At 41.6% G+C, this 16,977-nt stretch overlaps 2 protein-coding genes across 5 annotated transcripts in view; both read left to right on the top strand.

The window, feature by feature from the left end:
• Window positions 1-6,266, top strand: part of LOC117888172 (ephrin type-A receptor 6-like) — a 385,983-nt gene extending 379,717 nt beyond the window's left edge. For both annotated transcript variants that reach the window (XM_034791377.1, XM_034791386.1), the window contains one exon: window positions 99-6,266. In XM_034791377.1, the coding sequence (XP_034647268.1) occupies window positions 99-213 (115 nt within the window). In that variant the 3' untranslated portion in view covers window positions 214-6,266. The remainder of the gene's footprint in view (window positions 1-98) is intronic.
• Window positions 6,267-13,779: 7,513 nt separating this feature from the next.
• Window positions 13,780-16,977, top strand: part of ARL6 (ADP ribosylation factor like GTPase 6) — a 44,320-nt gene continuing 41,122 nt past the window's right edge. For 2 of the 3 annotated variants that reach the window (XM_034791398.1, XM_034791417.1), the window contains exon 1: window positions 13,863-13,927. The gene's annotated coding sequence lies outside the window, so the exon portion shown is untranslated. The other variant, XM_034791407.1, reaches the window with a different exon arrangement.

Genomic DNA, 16,977 nt, shown 5'->3' on the forward strand with positions numbered 1-16,977 from the left:
TACATTAGGTGCTGAACAATATGTGGAAGCAATCAGAATTCTTTCTGTGTGGCTGTACATGCATCCAAGATGAATTTTAACCTTTCTTTATCTTACAGTGACATTAGGAGAATTGGAGTTGTACTCATTGGACACCAGAGACGAATAGTGAGCAGTTTACAGACTTTGCGATTACACATGATGCACATACAGGAGAAAGGATTTCATGTATGAAAGTACTAGAAGCAACTTTGTTTTGTGCCTCAGCATTTCTAAAATGGAAGATATTCTCATTCCTCCCTTATGTTCCTCCCAACTTCAAGAACTGCAGTCTCCCGTTCAGACTATAAACACGTACTTTTATGTTAATGCTTCCAATGTGGAATTTTTAATCACACTGCATAGTTCCTCTGTCAGTTACCTGCCAATACAATCCTGGCGCACTGCAAAACTGTTGCTACACACTGGTGAATAACTCAGCATGGATGTGTAACTTTGTATAACAGTATTTGGGAAACTTTCATGGACTTCTTTGAAAGTAATAGCCTATTTGGCCTGGTGTGGCTTCCTTATTGATGTATTTAGAGTTTGATGGTAGATCAAAAAGTAATTGACTTTTTTCATGTTTTGTGATCATGTAGCTTCCAATATCAAATGTGCAATCAGAAAAAAAAGGTTGACATAAATATTTATTTTATCTCTTAACTAAATCCAAATGTATGGGTCATATTGTTACCTTAACTTTGTAATAGTTTAAATGCTGGTAAGCTGGTGCCTGAAAATGTTAGAATTCTTTGCAGAAATGACCAGTGATTTCATGTAGTGAATTCTCGTTATGTGTGACTAACTGGGGTGCGGATTAGAAAGAACTGAACTTTAAATCTTCCTGAGCCCTGGGCTTAAATTTATTTGTATAAGCATCTGACATTATTTTATCCATTATAGAGCTGGTTGCAAAATTGGTTCATTATTCGAATTTTTCACCATTTTTCGTCCTTTTTTTTTTTTAAACTAAATATCTGCCTCTACCACATGGTGAGTAACCCTTGGAAAGGCTGTTGTAACAATTCTCAAGCCACACAGAATATTCAGTTGTCAGCTATACTGCACACTGCAGTCACATAGACTTTACAGAGCTTTCTGCGCCAAAGCCTCTACCACTGCAGCTAACGGAGAATCTCCATTAGGTTAGTAGTTTTAGGGCTTATATAACTTCTGTGGGCCAGCTATTAGAGGGATGATGAGATCCTCATACTTGAGCAGGTCTGCCATACCATCCACGAGAGATCAGTGGAACACAAACAAATTAATCACTACTGTAAGTTACGCTATGTAAGAGTGCGGCATTAGTTACTACATTTTATGTAGGCAGAGAGAAAGGCCTAGGACAGCAGTGTAATAATATGTTGCCTTGAGTCTACTTTTATATGTTTGCTGTTAGAAGTAAAAAGCAGCCTATGATGAAATGGAGTTCTAGTTATTAACTAACTGGTCTTCATTTAGTACAAACGTCTAACTGACATCTCAGATAATTCTCTTTAAAACTAGAACTCTTTAATAGCCATATTTACATGCAAGAAAATGGATGCAAAGGCCGAACACAATATTTGTACCTCTATAAGACTTAAAGCTTTCATGCTCTATTCAGATGACTTACATAGATATACTGGACTACATTTTCAAAACTTGCATGAGATATGCGCTACTGTGAACTATGAAATGGGCGCATGTCTGCATGCTCTGAAAGCCACGCACATTTTTACATGCATGTCACATGTAAACTGGGTGCAGATGTTTGTGTTAATTTGTTTACCATTTTTAAAGTTATGTGGAGCTACAATATACTTGAGCATTATTAATTTTCAGTTAAAAAGAGCATTTGGGACGATCAGTAAAATGTATATGTATTACAAAATGAATTAACCAGACTAAGTAATCATCATGCTATTTATTGCTTAATTTGCAACTTAAAAAGCATACTTCTTGACACTGGGAAAAAGCTGCTGTTATATATGGAAGGCAGAGAAGGAAGAGCAGGAGAAGATTCAAAAAGGTTTATCCTTCTAACCAGTTTCACAGCGTAAGACACACTGGGTCTGATTCACTGCTGTTACTCCATTTTTATGCTGGTGTGACTTCACTGATTTCAACAGAGTAATAGTGGTGAATCAAGTGCATTTTTTTTGGTTTTGTTTTTCTAAAGTTCTAACAGAGGAATAGATTTCCTAAAGCTATAGATTCACTAGTATCCTTGAATGCTAATTTGCTGAATATGTTTCAAGAACTTAGACCCCAGTCCCACAAACACATACAAGAGTAAATTTGTGCACATGAGAAGTCCCAATTAACTGAACAGGACAACATGTATGAGAGTGTTTCCAGGATCAAGGGCCCTTAATAGAACAAACTAGCTTTAGTTCTTCTCTGTGAAGCAATCTCCCGTAAATTTCTGCCCAAATTCCACATTTTATTTTTTGTTAAGAAGGGTTCTCTTATGGAACAAAAAAGCATACCATTTTTTCCATGTTGTAAGACTTTTTTAAAAAATAAGAACTTCAGATTCAAATCTAAAAGTTGATTTTTCTTTACTGTTTTGCTTTCCCTTTTGCCTGCCATTGCTTCCATCTCCATCAAGGTGTCATTTGGGGAAGAGATCTTTGCAAGCAGCTTTTTAAATATGTAATGAGGAATGGGAGTCAAGTATTGTTAAGAGGTACTAAAAAATTACTCAAAATTAATCCAAACCATGTGGATGTGTTCTTGCGCTCATATGTATGTTTGTTTATTTTTGGAAGTGTGGATGCAAAGCTGCTTGTTACATATACATTAATCTGGATATGTCTCATGGAAATTAATTTCCAGATTTATCACACTTTTGAAAATATATTTTCAATAGAACAAATATAATAACAATATTAAAACATTTATTAATTAAATCTATTTTTATAAAAACAAGAGTTTAAGTAACCAGGGAAGGAGTGACAGAGGATTCTTTTGGTGAGGACATTTATTTAAGAAAAAAAACAAACTAATCATCATCTCCTAGAGTTTGTGGGTTTCTGTGGATGGTTTTTATTGTTGTTGTGCTGCATAACTCTTTCTTAATAATGATCTTGATCAAACTTACATTTCCCCAGCTTTAGAAACTGCATTTTTACTCTTGCTCGAACATGATGCCCATTCCACTGTTTCAACATACAAAAGAAATGCAATGAGGTTTGAGGTTTTTTAATATGCTGGTGTTGTCTTTTCAAATGTGTACATTTCTGTGCAGGCTACAAATGTATGCACAATGTTACCAGCAGCTTCCACTAAGATGGATGACTGTTTCTCCAGATGGAAATTAGCTGCCCTTAGTGTACGCAGTTAGCATTCAAACTGATTTACTAGGCTATTCTTAAAAAATCTAGCTCTCAGTGAACACCATTCAGTAACCAAAAGTGTTTGTTGAAAATGCACAGAATAAAGGGAGTGTGAGAGAGGCAAATACAAAAATTTGATTTAAAATATGAGCATAGAAAAATGTACTGATATAGTAATTTACAGGTGCAGTCTCTGCATACATTCTTCTCAATGATTTTATTGTTGTTCATCTAGAATGAAATACATCCATCTGCTATTGGCCTACATGGGTTCTTTGCACCATTTAAGCCTTCAAAATAGGGCTCAAGTGATACTTATGTAGTGAACAGCTCTTGTGCTGGCTCTCTGCAAAGGGATGAATTTCATCCCTAATCCATAGTACTGATGATAGTTTACTTGAAATGAGAACTACAGAAACCCAGGTCTGGAATATATTCTGTCCCTGAGATATTTGCACACAACTGGTAGCATGCGAGTCATTGTGAAGACGTGGGTTTCTCATGAGATAAAAGGAAGAGAATTTAGGAGAAATGGGTTTCAATTTGCCCTAATGAACAAGTTGCCTCTGTTATATTTTCCTTCAACATAAGTTAGACATGATCAGTAGCAGCTCAAATGTAGGCTTCAGTCATGAGTATTATGTTTATTCTAGGCCATCAGCTGGGACTTTATGACAAAATATGTACATTTTCAACATAAAACGATCCTTTAATTGAAAACAGATTCAAACATAAATTCAAAATGAATGTATTATGATCATATTTGTTGCTTTGGCCTACCCACTCTTCAAGTTTGTCCTAAACTTTGGTAGACATTTGCTGGACTAATCATCACTTACACAGGAATATTTCAATATATAGCTCATATACTGAAGTATTTTGATGATATTTAACTTAGAATTTTCTGTTTTCTGTTTCTTTAAATATAATGGATATGTTCGTTAGCTGCACCAAGCGTATTGTCAGTGCAGCAGGAAAATGGCCCAAATGTGGCTCTAAAGTAACTTTTAGGTTTCTCCATCCTGGGGTAGCTGAGGGTGTAACTGGCCCCCAGCACAAGTTAGAGCAGGTACAAGTAACTTCCATTGATTGGAATGGTCCCATAGGGGCCATTCTGGCATTTGGGGGTTGCTGTAGCATAGCACACTCTGGCCAAATACCCTCATGACTCTAACTCACCTTGGAATACCCTCTGCACAGAGTGGGGGAAAGCAGGTAGCAACTGAGCTGACTACACCTGCTTTATGCTATCAGGAGATTGTCTGCTGACAGAGAAATCTCCAGATCCCCTTTTAGGACAGTTTTAAATCCCATTTAGGTCCCCCTATAACAGAAACAAAACACTTGCCCAAAAGACATATTCCATGCATTTGGAATCCACAAATCTCTTCCTCCGCCACATATAATCCTTAGAAGATAGTAGTACATGCTGTTCAGACAAGAATACTGTGGTGGAATATAGGTCCTCAGATTACAGACTAGGCTACACAGAGCACGGTATGGCTATAAAAAGTGTGTGTGTGTTATAGTAGTTGAGATTTTCAAAGTAGACTACTGAATTTAATTATACAACTCTTGTTAAAACTAACAGGACTTGTGTGGCTAAATCCTCCAGTCAGCTTTGAAAATTTCAGCCAATGTGTATCGTGTTCCTGGCTTCTTGTCTGAAAATGTACATCCCAAAACAAATATATTAAGAAGTGCAGAAGAGTGGCTCTCAAACTCAAACTATGGAGAGCTGGCTGGTCACACGATGCTGGCCCCCCTCTTAATTCCAGTCACTAAATCACATTAAAAACATTGAACACTGTCCTAATGATACTTTTCCATGTGAATAATTGCTGTAGTTGCTGTACAGATTTCAAGTGATCATGAATGGTAGGGGAGGTGTTCTTCAGCCAATCTCTTGATTAAGATGTGGTCCATATTGTAAAATAAAGGTTGAGATCTCCTGGTGTAGTAGCTCAAGATGCTTATACAGTATAAATTATTCTCTTTTAAATGTCATCTTATAGGATCTCATCCTCCCATCCCCGGATAATTTAAGGGAAAGTCTCAAGGCAATGGGACTTTCCAGATTTTTTAAACAAGAAGTATTCAAGTTTAGAAAAGACAATAGGCAGAAGCTTATTATGGAGATAACATTTGGTTTAAAATAAATAGTAAGCATTATGAGATTATAAATCATATTTTCTTATTTTATTATGCTAAATAATGACATCAGTTCACGTAAGAGTATCTCTGTGTGTTTCTTTAAGATGTTCTCTAACAATATCTCTCACTTTTCCCTTATTGCAAGAGATTTCTCAACTGTTCCTCTATTCCACAAAGACCTCTTCTATTATCCCTGTATAATTAAATGAGAAGCTAAGGATATGGAAAACTTTATATTAAAGAAACCAATCCCAAAATCATTTCAAGCTTTCTTCTCTGCTATTTTTGCTGTGTTCCTAATTTGTGATCTACTTCCCACATTTAGGCAATGTCAGGTTAGGCGCTATGTCTGTATCTCAGAAATAATATATGTACTATACTAAGTTGCTATAGTAGGCCCCAAATCTGCAAACATTTAAGCACACATGACTTCAATAGGACTACTCACATGAGTGAAGTTAGGCATAGATTTAAAGTGCTTGCGGGATTGAGGCTTTAATAAGTATGTATAAAGCAACATTAGATAATGTGTTAATTTTATAGTGTTTCTTTTAACTTCAATACCATATTTTGTTTACCTGAGTTGAGGTCTAATCTATGTGGCATTTTTATAAAATCTTCTGATTATGTCTTTCTTTAATATGTTGGAAGATTTTGTTCAGTTACTGGCTATCTTTATTTAGGGAATTCCATTTGTTTCTATAAATATTCTCCTCTTAGGCCTGGTCCACACTAAGCCCCCACTTCGGACTAAGGTACGCAAATTCAGCTACGTTAATAACGTAGCTGAATTCGAAGTACCTTAGTCCGAACTTACCGTGGGTCCAGACGCGGCAGGCAGGCTCCCCCGTCGATGCTGTGTACTCCTCTCGCTGAGCTGGAGTACCGGCGTCGACGGCGAGCACTTCCGGGATCGATCCCAGAAGATCGATCGCTTACATCCAGACCAGGAAGTAAGTATAGACGTACCCTGTGATGCACAACAGGAAGTTAGCTAATTCTCCAAATTTTTTACTAATAAAAAAATTAATGGATACAACAAGACCTCTTCGTTAGTGGTGATTTAGTGAGCCTAGTATATATGAAGTAGAGAGAAGATCAAACCAAAATCCTGGATCCACTCAGACTCCTAAACTTTGGAGTTCAGAACTTCATTTAAATGTAAACTGTATGGTGGCTGGGTCCTATATAGTATAATGAGCCATACCTGAACCCTGGATCTGAACACCCTCAAAGTTTGGGAAATTCCAAACTGGAATCCAAATTTTGAGATGATGGTTCATTTCTGGTTGTGAATTATGAAGACAGTGTGCTTCAAATCAACCTAGGTGAAGTAATATTTTCACAATATTATCACACTAAGATGATCTGATGATCTAGTATGTTGGCTATTAAGAAAAAAAAATCTATTTGCTGATTCTCCAGAATCCAGCCTGTGACAATACTAGGCACCATCATTATAGCTTAGAATTTTCAGTAGACGAGATTCTCTTTTGTGAACATAATGTTATAATAATTGGGAATTCTAACTGTTCTGCACTTCTTATAATTATGTTTTGTGAGCAGCCAAAATAACAGTAAAGAGTATAGCTGACCAATGATGAGAGCCCTAAAAGTCCACATTTCAGTTCTCTCTAATTCAAATTGAGCTCTTACTGGTTAGTCAAAAGGTGAAAAAGAAAAAAAACACAAATTTTGTTAATATACTGGATGCTTTGTGCTATATAATTTATAATCAGTTTACATGACTGGAAAAGTGATCAGCTGAAGCAGACAACAAACTGTAGTTATTGTTTTAAATTTGTACATTATTATTCATTAAGCACTAACTGCAGGTTCAGTGCTGTAAAACTGCTATACAGTTAAGGAGACATTTCCTGCCTTGTGAATCTTTCAGTCTACTTGATCGAGTGCATTTAAAACCCCGTTGGAAAGAATAATGTATTTTAATAGTAGAATCCTGTAATGAGAGTGATTACTGTTACTGATGTAAATAGTGTGACGATTTGAAGTTTGTGGGAGAGTGGGAAAAATGTCAATAGGGTCCAATCTTGCTCCTACTGAAGTTAATGGAAGTTTTGTCATTAACTTCAGTGAGAGTAGAATGAGGCTCTAAGTAAATTATACATATAATGATCAGTCCAAACACTATAAATGAGTATTTTCCCCCTCTATTAGCACTGTTCAATTGTTGCTAAAGGCCAAACTTGTATTAGTAACCATGCTCTCTTGTGATGTAAACAGGACTTGTTAATAATTCTTTATTGATATTTACAAGATATGGAACTCTCTCACTTAGGGCCTGATCCAAAGTCCATTTCAAACAGTGAAAATATGTCAATTGACTGAAATGGGCTCTTGATCAGGCTGTAGAGCTAGGGGGTTGCTGTGGGAAAAGGAAGAAATACCCTACCTGAATAGTGGTGGAGAGAGGACACTAAGCATAACCAGTTGTAGCTCAGGGAGTGATGGAGGCTACCTTATGGTTGCTTTCTGCATGACAGAGCTGAGATCTGGTGAGGAGGAAATGCTCTCTATACTCTCTCTCCCCCGTTCATGTACCTGAAGTGGGCTGCCATAATTTAGCCCATAATAAGTACTGTTAAAGAAAACTTCAAGTACTGTACTGCATATAGTAGTACATCTAGAAATTCTGTAACTATATCTCCTCAGAAATAATATCCACAAGTTAATTTATGCAATTTAGAAGAAAATCATCCCCAAATAAACAGAACCTATCAACCCAATTCAAATGTTTGTATAGTATTTCTTTATCTTGTTTTATTATCTCCCTAAGGTGACACATACCATGATAACCTATGACCTACCCCTCTTAATATTATTCCTTACTGGTACAGTAATTTTCCTCTTTGTAGGAGTTTGTTTCTTCTATGTATCTTACAGGTACGCCCAAAGATTACGAAAAAACACCCTTAGTGCACTGTGCCCAAAATAATGTGATAGGTTTAAAATCATTTAGCATGATTGATTTTAACGTCAGTTAATGAAGGGTACTGTTACAAATAATGTGAAAATAAACATGTTTCTCCTAGGGGTTCTCTTTATTGGATTCCTGATTCAAGTCCATATTTCACTGGGATCGCATGGTTTTGAAAACTCCTAAGGCATACACCCGTCATTCATTAGTAGAAGTTATGACAGGATACGTTTTCTACTTCCCCTCCCACAAAAGAGTAAGTTAAGTTTGAACCAGAACCTTTTCATTTAAAGCTACAGATTATTTTAGGGCTGTTTCTTCTTCCACCTTTTACAGCAATGCTTATCATGGAAGCAAAAGACCACTCTGACTGTGGTGGCAACATTTATCCCTGGAATAACTCCAATGAAGTTACTGTACTACTGCAGGGATGAATGTGGTCCTGAGTTCTTAGTTAAGGCTTCATTCCTGCTCCTGTCGAAGTCAATGTCAAAACCCCCAACTACTTTAGTAGTGCAGAATACATCATGGACATTACTACTGTGATTGAAAACCTATCAGCAAAAATATGGCCTGATTCTGACAGGTGCTTTGCATCTGCAACTCCTATTGACTTCAGTAGGACTGGCAGGCACTGTGCACTTCTGAAAATCATATGTGTAGCTTGCAGAAGCACAAAACTACTTTGCAAATACTCCAATGCAGCAGGAAAAAAAGGTCTTAAAAAGGTCGTGTGATACTGAAAATCTGGATGTGAGACTACATTTACTAATTGGCAATGGAGTATCTTCCAGTAAAGCAACTTTAATTTGGTCAAAGATGGCAAAAATTCTGCTTCATCTAATTTTGTCTTCAAGATTATTTTTAAAATATGCTATTTCCATTTAAAGAAAATATGTAGAAAACATAGTTGTTCCCCTCAAAAGGTTAGTTTTGATTTTGACATGAAAGGTAGCAGTCTTTCTAGTTGTGTTTGGTATGTTTTTTCAGCATAGCCTCCAATTCTGTGTATTAGGCTTTAAAAGTGTATGAATTCAAAGGGGTTTTTAATCTCGTTTTTGCTGTGAAATTAGGTTGTACACGATTAAATATGCCTGCTCATCATAGTTTGCTGTTCTAGCATAGCCATAAAATGTATTGACGTATGTGTATATATAAATATATATTTGATGACAGACACTTTAGGCGATATATAAATAGCCATGTCAAAACATCTAAAGTTGCAGTATAATCAGACTTGAAAAATACTTTACAAGTAAACAATGGCCTCTGCACAGATCTTTATCAATATTCTAAAAGCCACCTCTTTAGAAAGATGCCAGCTAACACTTGTGTTTTGGCATTGCTTCTTTTCTCCTTAGAGATACATTTGACTATTGAGAACTACCTGTATCTAAATCACCTTTCTTCCGATACAAAAGTGGCCGTTGGGTGTTGTACCTTTAAGTTATGCCATTCAGTGATTTTGAACATTGAAAAATGTGCCTGTGTAATACTGCAAACAGCAAGTGAGATCCAACATTTCTGAGAGAGAGAACATTTCATAGCTGGCATAGTTATTTTCCTCTTGGGACTGCCTCACCATTTCAAATTACTTTTCTTCATGTAATATGCCTCCCACACATGTTCCAAATGCATTTTGGTTTCTCTCAAGTTATAGCAGTGTTGTGGGAATAACTGAAATAGAAAGTTTAAAATACTGAGCTTCAATCCCAAGAAGAATGTGGTAACCTACTTTACATCAGCGGTGAAGTAGTTCCTATTTACTTGAAGGTGGTATTATTTTCATTTTTTTTTAAATCTACTATTATGAAGATATGATGTTCCATGTAAATTTTCATGTGCTGGCATGCCTACAAATTAATAGTGTAATAGACTGTTCAGCTCTCAAAACTAGGGCATTTTTAAGGTGAATTGCATTACATATGCCATCTATTTGCAGAATGAATATGGGGTTTGGCAAAGCTACCTGCTGAGCAACATAATAAGATTTTTGTACAAAGTACAAGTTACTGATTATTATTGTATTTTATTTTTCTATGATTTCCTAAGAGGCATTATCAGGTCTTACAGATGGGGTAAGCCTGTTTATTAAGATATTTATTAGCAAATAAAAGTTATAGTACTGGTGGTTATTTCTGAGTTCATGCTTTTTGTTTTACCTTAACTTGTGCATATAATATACAGTAAAACTTCTCATATGTGACCCAGGCAAAAAATCAATTGCTTATCACAGAGTGGTGTACAAGGTGGATCACATTGTATTCTAATTTTTGGGATGCTCTAGGTGGTCTTTTACAGCAGGAGGGTTCCTAATCAGTGTGGACTCTTGTATACATGACACTGTAGATTCTGTGCTCTCATAAATGTCTTCACAAAATGCACATGCAATTGATTATGTTGTTAAAGAACTATACATATTGTGATAATCCCCAAACTGCAGAAGACATCAGGATCTGATCCCGTATACACAACAGCACTGTCTCCTGCAAAAGAAACACTGTTTATCTGAATCGGAACACTTTTAAAATTTGTTATTAAAGCTCTGTAGTTTCATTCAGTCTCCATAAACTGGGTCTGTGAGCATTGGTCTTCACTGAAAAATGCTACTTGCAACTCCTTTTCTGAAATGGCAGTAGAAACTTGACTTTCCAATCGCACATGGCAGCAGGTTTCTAACACATATTCGTTATTATTGTTTTATTATTCACATAATGCCACAGCTACACATTGTACTTTACAACAGGAAAAAAGTGCTAAACAAAATACTTAATCCCAGCCCAAAAAAGTTTAAAATCTAAAAGTCTGAGCAGGCTTTTTCTTCATAATGCCTTAAATGCAGTACAAAATTTTTCTCTTACAATCAGACTTATTTCACATGCTGAGTAACTTGCATGCTGTTGCCAACTCTTGCAGTTTTGTCGCGAGATTCATAATCACTGGTGTTTTTCTTAAAGTCTCAGCTTTTTGAGTCAAGTGATTTTGGGAGAATCTCAGCTTTCATAGAAAGAAAGAAATTTTTAGGCACTAATGCAATACACATACAAAATAACAATATCCTTCCATTACTGGGTCTAGCATAATCAATCTACCTCCTTCTAGAACTCTATTCACCATAGTAGATAGACCAGAGGTGGGCAAACTATGGCCCGCAGGCCACATCTGGCCTATGGGACCCTCCTGCCCGGCCCCTGAGCTCCTGACCTGGGAGGCTAGCCCCTGGCCCCTCCCCTGCTGTTCCCCCTCCCGCACAGCTTCAGCTCACTGCACCACCGGCTGTGAGCTCTTGCCGGGCAGCACAGCTGCAGAGCCGCAGCCTGACCTGGTGCTCTGTGCTGCACGGTGGCGTGGCTGGCTCCAGCCAGGCAGCATGGCTGCCTGTCCTAGTGCTCTGGATGGCGCGGCTGTAGCACCACCAGCCATCGGTGCTCCCGGCAGCGCGGTGAGGGGGCAGGAAGATGGGGGGGGGGTTGGATAGAGGGCAGGGGAGTTTGGGGTGGTGGTCAGGGGGCGGGGGTGTGAATAGGGGGTGGGGCGATCAGGGGGCGGGGAACAGGGGGCAGTCAGGAAGGAGAGGAGGGGTTGGATGGGGCGGCAGGGGGCAGTCGGGGCCGGGCGGGGGCGGTCAGGGGACAGGGAGGGAGGCAGGGCCGGCTCCAGGCACAAGCGAAGGAAGCAGGTGCTTGGGGTGGCCAATGGAAAGGGGGGGCACGTCCGGGTCTTTGTCGGCAATTTGGCGGTGGGTCCATCAGTGCCTCTCAGAGGGAAGGACCCATTGCCGAATTGCCGCCGAAGAATGAAGAGGCGTGGTAGAGCTGCTGCCAATCGCAGCTTTATTTTTTTTTTTTTCCGCTTCGCTGCTTGGGGCGGCAAAAAAACTGGAGCCGGCCCTGGAGGGAGGGATGGATGGGGCAAGGGCCCCAGGGGCGCCGTCAGAGGACAGGGAACAGGGGGATTGGAGGGGCAGGAATCCTCAGGGGGACATCAGGGGGGCGAGAATCAGGGGAGGTCGGATCGGGGTCGGGGGCCACAGCACGCCTGGCTGTTTGGGGAGGCACAGCCTCCACTAACAGGCTCTCAATACAATTTCGGAAGCCCGATGTGGCCCTCAGGCCAAAAGTTTGCCCACCCCTGAGATAGGCCCTCAATGGTTTAAGACTTTTCATCCACTATTATGTGCTACAGTTTGTCTTCTTGGGAACTTGGGTTACTATCGCCACTTCCCCCAGTGCTCTGCTCTCTGTACTAAGCTCTCTACTGATGAAACAGTTCAATTAAAAGTTCCTCCTCTTATATTCAAAGCCTACTGCTTGCTCCTTCTCCAGCCATAAGCTTCCATAACAGCTGTGTATTCCACTGGAACCATGGAAATTTTGACTAGGGAGGTGAAGGTGAGTGTGGGAAAGAACTTTCACAGGTGCCTGCTTTGGACTTTGGAATTCACTCACATAAAAGATTAAAAATGATCATAACCCTTGCCATGTTCAGAAATAAATGCAAAACTTGTATCATTGATTTCCCTTTCCCTTAGTAATGGCTGAATACTCACACCAGATCCATTTTTCCTGCAGGCCAGGAAAGAGGAGAGAGTACACCTGCCCTGTTTTTAAGTATCTGAAACATGCGCCAATATTACAGCTGTATCAGCCATCTGAGCAGCTAGATTTATAGCTTTCTTGATCCTCAATTTAGCCTCTCTGTGTGATCGTGGGTAAATCAAGTAATCTCTCTGGGCCTCAGTTTCCACAATAATGATAACCCTACAGTGGAATATTCAGCGGCAGATTTTGAAACTCCTCCCAGTCAAGAGTTGGTTCAAATCTGAGTTTTGGGGGTTTTTTTTGGTGAGTGGAGGTGCGGAAGGGATTGGGAAGGGCTGTCTCCAGTTGCATCATTTCTGAAAAAGTCAGGAGACGGGGTCGGAGAAGTTGGCTTTCCTAGTGCCGGCGTCCACAGTTGGGCAAGGTGTGGGACATAATGGAGCATCCAGATCGCTAAAAAAGTCTGGCGTAGGGGACAAACCTAGGTTTGTGAGGGGGAAGCAACTGTCCGCCTTTCCCCATGCCTGGCTCTCCTGCAAAACGTGGACGATGAGCCTGACACCAGCAGCAGCACATGTAGCCCCTGGGCTGGGAGCTGCTGCGGCAGGGCCGGAGTCGCTGGGATTCACTTTGCGCTGCGGAGCTCGGAACCTACAGCTCTGGCCTCGCAGCGCAGCGCAGCGGCGGGGACAGGCGGAGGGGGCGGAGCTACCAGATGGCGGATTGGAGGGGGCGGAGCTAGCGCCGGGGGGGGAGGAGTTTACGCCCGTCGGACTGGAGGAGGGGGCGGGGCAATCAGGTGCGGGGTGCGGCTTGGAAGAGGGCGGAGTCGCGTCAGGACTGCGCGCGGCGGCGGCGTGGTCTCCTAGGTAACAACGCAGGCGGTGACTGTTGGTGGGGCCGGGGCCGTCGAGCGGCGGCGGGTCTCGGTGCGCGCGGGTGGGGAGGCCGCGGTGAGTGCGAGGCGCCGTAGGGGTGAGACACAACCGAGCTCCCTGCCTAGGGGCGGGGCAGGAGGCGGCTGGGCGCGGCCCGGGGGGGCGGTGTCCCCGTTCCTGCCCCCTCTGCCCGCCGCCGGGTGTGCGAGCTGCAGCCGGTCCCGCGCCGCTTGTTGCGGGGGTCGGAGCCCCGGGTGATGCTGGTTCCCCGTTGCGGGCAAAGCGGGAACTGGGGGTCCTGCCCCGGTGCACTGAGCTGCGCTGGCCTCGGCGCCGAGTGCCCCTGTGCCCCGCCGCAGGGTCTGGCCTGGCTCAGAGCGCGCCCGGGCCCCCTGAGCCAGCAGCTCCTCAGTATTTTGTTTTCTGCTCATTAGTCAATGTCTGACCCTCATCCCCCCCCCCCCCCCCCCCCGCTTATTCACGGCAGTGTGCAGCTCCCCCGTCCTCCCTCCCCCGCCAGAACGGTTAATACCCTGGGATGGTTTTCTTTGGCACTATGGTATCTGGGGTTCACAAATGCTAGTGAAGTTAGTTTATAGACTCAAACTTTAAAGCTGCGCGACATCATCTAGTCTGACCTCTTGCACATCGCAGGCCACAGAATCTAGCCACCCACTCCTGTAATAAACCCACAACCTCTGGCTGAGTTACTGAAGGCATCAAATCATGATTTGAAATCTTCAAGTTAAGAGACTCCACCATTTACATTAATTTAAACCTACAAGTGATCTGTGCTGCAGAGGAAGGTGAAACCCCCCACAGCTCCCTGCCAGCCTGACCTGAGGGAAAATTTGTTCCTGACTCCCAAATATAGTGATCAGTTGGACCCTGAGCACCTGGGCAAGACCCACCAACCAGACACCTGGGAAAAAATTCTTTATAGTAACTCAGAGCTCTCCCCATCTAGTGTCCTGTCTCCAGCTGTTGAAGATATTTGCTGCTGGCAGTTGCAGATCAGCTATGTGGCATTGTAGGCAGTCTCATCGTACCATACATAGGCACCAACTCTGTGGATGCTCTAGGGCTGGAGCACCCATAGGGAAAAATTAGCGGGTGCCCTGCACCCACTGGCAGCCAAGCTCCCCCCTCCTTGCCTCATTTTCCCCCCCCCCACCCCGAGCATGCCTGCCGTGTCCTTGCTCCTCCCCCTCCTTCCCAGCGCTTCCCACCTACGGCCTAACCGCTGTATGGTGGCACTTAGGACTTTCTGGGAGGGGGGGAGGAGCGGGGATGCCGTGAGCTCAGGAGAGGAGGCGGAGAAGAGGCAGGGCAGGGGCGGGACTTGGGGGAAGGTGGTGGAATGCGGGTAGGGCGGTGAAGAGGTGGGGTGGGGGGTGTTGAGCAGCCACCGAGCAGAAGGGAAGTCGGTGCCTATGGTACCATACCCTCCATAAACTTATCAGGCTCAGTTTTGAAGCCAGTTAAGTTTTTTGCCCCCACTACCGCCTTTGGAAGGCTATTCCAGAATCTCACTCCTCAGATGTTTACAAGCCTTCCTCTAATTCTGTACTTAAATTTGGTGATGGCCAGTTTATAGCCATTTGTTCTTGTGTAAAATAATTCCTCTCCTGCACTGGTATTTATTCCTCTGATGTAGTTATAGAGAGCAATTCTACCTCCCCTCAGCCTTCTTTTAGTTAGGCTAAACAAGCCAAGCTCTTTGAGTTTCTTCTCATAAGGTAGGTTTTCTATTCCTCTGATTATCCTAGTAGCCCTTCTGTTCCAATTTGAATCATTTTTCTTAAACATGGGAGACCAGAATTGCACACAGTATTCTAGATGAGGTCTCACCAGTGCCTTGTATAATGGCATAGCATTAACAAGTGGATGGTGGTATCCCCTTTTTAACACTTGGGAACCTGAGACAGAGATGTTAATATCCAAGGTATCCACTAATTTGGGGTGACCAATACGATGTGCGTATGGCCTGTTTTTTTTTTTTTTTTTGAGTACTTAGTATTATATAGCATCTTATCTATTCAGGCACAGCTCTAGCTGACATCAATTGTAGCTGAGTTTGCTCAGCGGTTCTGCACATAGCCCACTGGGTTCTAAGTTGGACACCCTGAAAATGAGTAAAACAGAATTAGTCACCACTTGAAGTTTCAGGAATTTGCCTTGCGTCACATAGTAACTCTGGCAATGGCAGTTCTCCAGGGCAGCATTCAACTGTCTTAACCATGAGACTATCATTTCTCTTCCTGTAATGATAATCTCCTACCTTATTCAGTACACACCTTCCAGCTTCTGCAACAAATGAGACGGGGGTTCTACAGACAACAGTCTCCTTTACTACACGATCCTCATTCATTTCCCCATGCACTGAATGAGGCCGGAAAAAAATAGTATCTGACCATGTGATTCAAGACTGTATCATAAGTCATTAGGGGCCAAACTAAGGTTGCTTGGTCAACTTTAGTTTTGGCGTTTTTTAATTTTTGAGTGCCTGACTTTATAACCTCAATTTTCTTTTACTGTCGCTCTTTATATATAATTTCCTAGCTTTTTGAAAGAGCAAACTAAAAAAACCGCATTCCATCATGTAGAATCATTGACACCCGTGTGGATTATCAGCAGTGTTTGGACGTTTAGCTCCACCTGTGCCACTTCAGCTTTCAGACTGAGAGTAGCAGAGTTATCATCTTTGTGGGCCAGCCACTAAAGAGAGAGAAGGGACACATTTTGCCAGTGGGTTTCATAGCTCTTTGCTAATTGCAGAAGAAAGTTAAGACTTGGAATCCTGGGTTCTAGTCCAGTTTCTGAGAAGAATATTTTCAAGTGATTGCAGAAAACCTTCAGCCTCTATTTTCTCTTCACTCTGAAGCCTGATTCCTACTGTCCCAGACCCCTCCAGCCTATCCTCGTACCAGTCTCCCCATAATATTTAAAAACAATGTTAACATGTTAGCCTACACATGCTAAATATATCTCATTTCCCCAGGTAGACAAGACCCATAATGTATCACAGTTATGTGTCACTGAACTTTAAAATATCCGTCAAATTTATTTACCTTTCCTTTATGGCACCGTCTACCACATGAAGTAAAAAAATGCTTTAACATTAA

Source organism: Trachemys scripta, chromosome 1 (assembly GCF_013100865.1).
Source record: "Trachemys scripta elegans isolate TJP31775 chromosome 1, CAS_Tse_1.0, whole genome shotgun sequence".
Lineage (NCBI taxonomy): Eukaryota > Metazoa > Chordata > Testudines > Emydidae > Trachemys > Trachemys scripta.